Consider the following 6,000-nt stretch of genomic DNA (forward strand, 5'->3'; position numbering starts at 1 on the left):
GTGATTTGGGGTGGAGTTTGAGAAGGGGTGGAGCCAAGAAGTAGGTGGGGCTTGGATAGGGGAGGAGCCTGCTAAATTCAGAGTTTATGAAGAAACTCCTAGGCAGGATGAGATGGAAAAAGTGTTATTACCTGATAAAGTAGTTGGCCAAGGTCTTGTGGTAGCGGTCACCTGGTTTTCCCTTTATCCTGGATTTGCCTAGAACCTGGTTGTTGACCCTTAGCCAGCCAGAACTGGTCCAAGGGCTGCAGACCAGGGAGAGGGGTCTCTCGGCGTGTGCCATGATACGATAGAGCAATGGGATCTGTTGAGAGAGACCACAACTGTCTCCGGGGATGGCCTGATCAACGCTCAACAAGAGCGTTCACACAACCGCCTTGTGGGTTTATTGACGTCGACCGTGTTAAACCCAGAACTTTGCGGTCGAATTCTGACCGTTGCATTGTAGCAGTCGTGAAGTGGTTACTTTTTTTTTGCGATGGTTGTTAGGCAAACCCAACAATCCAAAGTGTGGAAGCAGAGGTCACAACTGGGAATGCAGCGGCCAGTAAATGAAGGTGGCAGTCGTGGGATCTCACTGTTTGCTACGGCCGAGAGCAGAAAATGTGGGCACGTGACCGTGGGGTACTGCAAACGACTGTAAATTTCGCTTTGTTGCTAAGAGCCTAAGTGTGATCACATGACCATGGAGAGGGTGTAGGAATTTCAAAAATGGGTTGAAAGTCCCCCTTTTCAGGTAGGTCGTGACTTCAAGTGGTCCCTAAGCAACTGATTGTAAATCAAGGACTATCTATATGTAGCTGAATAGTGTAGAGTAGAGTAGAGTAGAGTAGAGTAGAGTAGAGTAGAGTAGAATAGATGGAGTGGAAGAACAGAATAGAATAGAATAGAATTGTCAGAATCCATTTATATCACATTCATAAATGTATGTTTAAAACATTATTCCCCCCCCCATATGGATTCTGCCATCTCCCGAGGAAAGAGGAGCATATGTGGATTCAGCCTGCCTTAGGTTATTTCAAAGGCCAAGGGAACCTTTTGAACTGGGGGGATCAAAAGGGAGGGTTAGAGAAGAGGTATCTGGCTTGTGTCTTCTTTTAATTCTGGAGAGGAAGAAGGCAATAACCATAAAGATTCGAAGTTCCTTTTTTTCCCCAGGAAAGGGATGACACGAAGTAGTAGGATGGGGGCTGACCAAATGGGGTTGAGGGAAGGGGGGTTGAACTGGGATCCCTTTATAGAGTTTCAATTTGTAAAACAATACTAAGTCCTGTCTTGTATTCCCACAACCAAGCATGTCCTAGTAAAGATTCCTTTTGGACTAGAACTGACTCCAAGAGTTTTTGTCTTCCTAAGACGTGGTTTGGGGTGGGTCCTGACAACAATAGAATAGAATAGAATAGAATAGAATAGAATAGAATAGAATAGAATAGAATAGAATAGAATAGAATAGAATAGAATAGAACAGAACAGAAATAGAATAGAATAGAATAGAATAGAATAGAATAGAATAGAATAGAAATAGAAATAGAATTGAAATAGAATTAGAACAGAACAGAACAGAATAGAATAGAATAGAATAGAATAGAATAGAATAGAATAGAATAGAATAGAATAGAATAGAATAGAATAGAATAGAATCTGGAAGGGACCTTGGAGGTCTTCTAGTCCAGCCCCCCGCTCCAGCAGGAGAACGTATACCATCTTTCCTTTACCCTCTGCAGCCTCTTTTCCTCTTCTGCCACGCCTGATATTCGACAGTTAATATGATTCAGTGGGGCGGGGGGGGGTGTTAGTTGTGGGGCAACCCAGGATCCATTTCTCCTTTGAGCCACAGAAGCTCTCTGGGCGATTTCCAGCTAGTTCCCTTCCTTTTGAAAGCCTGGACTGGAAAGCTGCCTTTGGGCATGGAGTAATTTGAGCTGGAAATTATACTAATGATTGTTGCTTCATTATGTCGTTATTCTAGTTACCAGGCCAGTTAAAGGGAGACATACAAACAAAGGGGAAGTTACAGTTTCTAAGATTTGGGGAAGGTATTTTGGCAAATTTGGACTGACGCACTAATAAAGGGGAAAGATTTATACGATCTGAAGAGAAACCGCACTAATTAGCCGATAACTCCATTTGGAAGAGGTTGTAGAAGAGGGAGTTTGTAAGGTTGAACTGTAGGATGCTCTCTGAGCTTGGTTGGACTAGATGACCTCCAAGGTCCCTTCCAACTTCTTCTTCTTCTTCTTCTTCTTCTTATTATTATTATTATTATTATTATTATTATTATTATTATTATTATTATTTCCTTGCAGACATTTTATTACCCAACTTGTCTCAGTTTAGTTGTTTTCTTGCAGACATTTCATTAATCAACTAGGTAACATCATCAGGGCTAGAAGGGAAAGGGGTTTGCAAGGAGGAGGAGGAGGAGGAGGACTCTGAGCTTGGTGGCTTCCTTGCAGACATTTCATGACCCAGCTACATCTCCAATTGGTGTGCAAGGCGAACACTGTTTTCAGCTGCACAGCAGAAACAAGCCTGCAACACAACCTGGGACTCCCCAGTGGGTGGGTGTTAAGTCTCGCCAAACTCACCCTAAGTTCGGTGTCTTCGGGGGCCAGCTCAAAACACTTGAGTTCAAAGTCATCCACGCAGCGGTCAGCGTAACTGTACGGCCGCGTGGAAAAGTCGGAGCACCCCATGGGAAAACGGATCAAATTGTACTCCAGTCCTGCAGAAGTGGGGGAGAGAAGGGAAGAAATTCTGGTCTTCCAGGATTCTCAGTGTTGTTGGTGCGTAAAGTCAGTAAAACACCATTTAAAAAGAAAATGCTTCTTGGATTGTTCAGACAGTATGCCGTTCTGCCTTTAAATGCAGCCAAACCTTTCCGGTTTTTAATCCTTGCCTTAAGAAAGACAGAGCCTCAGGATTACTAGCTTTCCCTGAGCTGCTAGACTTCATCCAGCGGCTCATTCCCAATTTGCTCACCTTCTTCAGAGAAGTAAGACCGGAGCAGGTGGTTTTGGGCTGCATAAGACAAATTCAGGATGTTAATGGCCGCAGAGTCGGTGAGCGACCCGCCAAAGCCTTTGATGTATTGGTACTGAACGGAGGGATTGTAGGCGTAGAGGATCCCGGCTGAGATGAAAGAATGAACAGAATTACACAGAGTTGGGAGGGACCTTGTAGGTCATCTAGTCCAACCCCCCCCCAGGTTTACCTGAAGCGCCTGGGCTGGCATCTATTTGCCCTTGGCTTCGCTCCAAGCGTTGGCCGTCCCTGCTGGTTGTGTACTTGAGAAAGCTGCCAACGTCGGGGAGGGAGACAGGCTCCACCGTGTCGCAATACGTTGCGTTGCAAACACACACCATCGCCTTTGAGCTGAGGAACTTAGGACTACAGGGTTGGCTTGCTAAAATCAAGCAAAAATGGAAAGAGAGAAAAAAAATGGGGGGGACTTAGACCCCCCCGGCACAACGGAGCCCCGCCCACTTCTGCTTCCGGCTCCACCCACAGGAGGCTTCCCAAAGGCTGACCTCTGGCCTGGACCATCCCTTGGAGGATGAGACACAGCACCCCCAAAGCATCACGTGTCCACATGGCACCCCTCAAACACCAGACTCCCAGTTTTAGAGAACTTTGCCTGCAGGGGGAGGGGGAAAAAAAGGATGCATTTTTTTCTGGGCATCATTTGCAAAGCTGTTAATTGATTCACGCAGGACTCTTGCAATCCAGATCTATGCAAGGCGTAGCTCCCACCACCTCGATGGCTCTGCTATAAGGCTGGAGTCCAACAGAGAGCAAATACGACCGATTTTATCTGCCAGATGCTCAGGTTATTCTTCACAATGACCCTGTAGGTGAATTTCGGCACTGGTTCATCCAAAAAAGGACGGCTTCATTCTGCGATCTTGAAATCACTTTTTCCACCCATTCTAGGACCCTGAAATCACCACCCTGCCCCTTACCTGGCACTATAACAAATACAGGGTTGTATGTTATTCCTACCTGTCAGACACTTTATTCCAGAGCTTGGAAAGCTGATGCTGGTTCCCAGGGAGAACACAATAAGAATCAGGAGATCTCAGCTTCTGGCTCAACTCCTGAATGCTGGGATGGATGACAACAGCTCTGGTGGCAGAATTTTATGGCACTTGTCTGATATGAGAACTGGAAGTCCTGACCAGCTTGGCCAGAAAAAAGCAATTAAGAAATACTTCCTTTGACTGTCAATTTGTACCTGGATGAAATTGAAGGAAGCTAGTCTTTCAGGAAAGAAATGGCAAACGGAAGCAGTGTCAGAAATTCCAGCAGTATGAAGCAGCAGAGAAGGATATGAGATTGCCCTAAAGTTCTCCGGGCAGTTGTTCCTCATAAGACACCACAAGTCAATTTTCTCCAGCAGGTTTAATGCTTCAAAGGGCTGAAAAAGAACATCCGTCTTACTTAAAATAGGATTAACACCTTCAAGATGACACTGGGTTCACATAGTTGTAATAAGTTTTGCAAATTGCTGGTTAATGTAAAGACACATATGTGTGTGTGTGTGTGTGGGTATATGCAATGGTTTTTTTTTTGTAAAAGAAAAAGGTGCCGGAACTCACATGTCATACAACCGGCCTTGCCTACCCTACAAGGTTTCATCCAAAAAAGGTGCCGGAACTCCGTTCTGAGCATCCTATGACAAAAAAAGCCCTGGGCATAATTTATTTTTTCTTCTTATGTTTATGCAGTGTATATTGGAGGTAGTTATACTTTGAGAGCTGTATGCAGCAAAATCTTATTTTAATGTATGTTTAGTGTACAATTAAAGTGATAATAAAGTTATTGTTCTATTCTACGTCTTTCCTATTCTATTTATTTATTATTTATTTTAATTCCATTTATATCCTGCCCTTCTCCGAAGACTCAGGGCGGCTTACAAGCTTATATTCTATTCTATTCTTATTCTATTCTGCATTGTATTCTCTATTCTATTCTATTATTCTATTCTGCATTCTATTCACTAGATTCTATTCTATTCTAATTTCTATTCTATGCCGTAATTCTATTCCATTCCATTTTCTATTCTATATTTTATTCCATTCCATTCCATTCCATTCCATACGCCAGAATTGGGTTCAATGGGTGCGTGTGCGTGTGTGTGTGTTTACGTTTGTGTGTGTGTGTAAAAACCTAACCTATCACTTCTAATGTGCTTCGATGTAAAAAACAACATGAGTTGCCAATGGAACTCTGGAACAGCTGCAAATGAAATTAAAGTTTATTAGCAAACCTCTTCAGCACATCACAACTCACCTTTTTTATTTAAAAAAAGTTATTATTAAAGGCTTCAAAAGCCGCTGTTTTTCAAACTTGGCAACTTTAAGATGAGTGGACTATATAGACTTCCAGAATTCCCTCACTTACATGCTGGGCTGGGGAATTCTGGAACTTGAAGTCTACATGTCTTAAAAGCTGCCAAACTGAAGATCCTCGCTTAATTAATTTTGTTTTGCTTCGAGAAAACTGGACTGCGTGGTGCTGGTCCTGTTTCTTGAGGAAGCACAGAATGTTCCTTCAAAATTAATCCAGTGTACTTTGCAAGCTATTAAAAGCTGTTTAATTGGCTCACACACCCATTTTCCATTGGAACGTTTCATGTGCTAATAGCAATATGGTCTTTTGTCCTCTCTGAGTCAATGGCTAGGGGGTGGAACTGGCAGAAATGTACGCCTTTGACTTTTGGTTAAATGTATAGCAATTTGTGTTTGATGCTAAATGCAAAACACTCAAGTGACATCAGCTTCCGGTGATTTTGTAAAAAAAAATTATCCCTCTGATTTTTAAAACTGCCTTTTGCAAACTGGACATTGAAATTTCTTGGAATTTTTATAGGTTGAGTTCGCTTCTGTAAATTCAACAGGAAAAGTGACAGCAAAAGTTAAGAGAGAGAGAGAGAGAGAGAGAAAAGGTAACTATTTTCTCCAATTGAACCAAATTAAGGACAATTAATGAACACAACTA

General features: G+C 42.9%; 1 protein-coding gene across 1 annotated transcript in view; it reads right to left on the reverse strand.

Moving 5' to 3' along the window:
- LOC310647022 (uncharacterized protein) overlaps positions 1-3,594 on the reverse strand; it is a gene marked incomplete at its 5' end in the record, with an annotated part of 33,050 nt that extends 29,456 nt beyond the window's left edge. The window contains 5 exons of the mRNA XM_083373946.1: positions 132-304; positions 2,589-2,725; positions 2,983-3,132; positions 3,215-3,406; positions 3,531-3,594. Coding sequence (XP_083230072.1) covers positions 132-304; positions 2,589-2,725; positions 2,983-3,132; positions 3,215-3,406; positions 3,531-3,594 — 716 coding nt within the window. The remainder of the gene's footprint in view (positions 1-131; positions 305-2,588; positions 2,726-2,982; positions 3,133-3,214; positions 3,407-3,530) is intronic.
- Positions 3,595-6,000: the final 2,406 nt, after the last annotated feature.

The sequence above is a fragment of the Vipera ursinii genome, assembly GCF_947247035.1.
Source record: "Vipera ursinii genome assembly, chromosome: 15".
Classification (NCBI taxonomy): Eukaryota; Metazoa; Chordata; class Lepidosauria; order Squamata; family Viperidae; genus Vipera; species Vipera ursinii.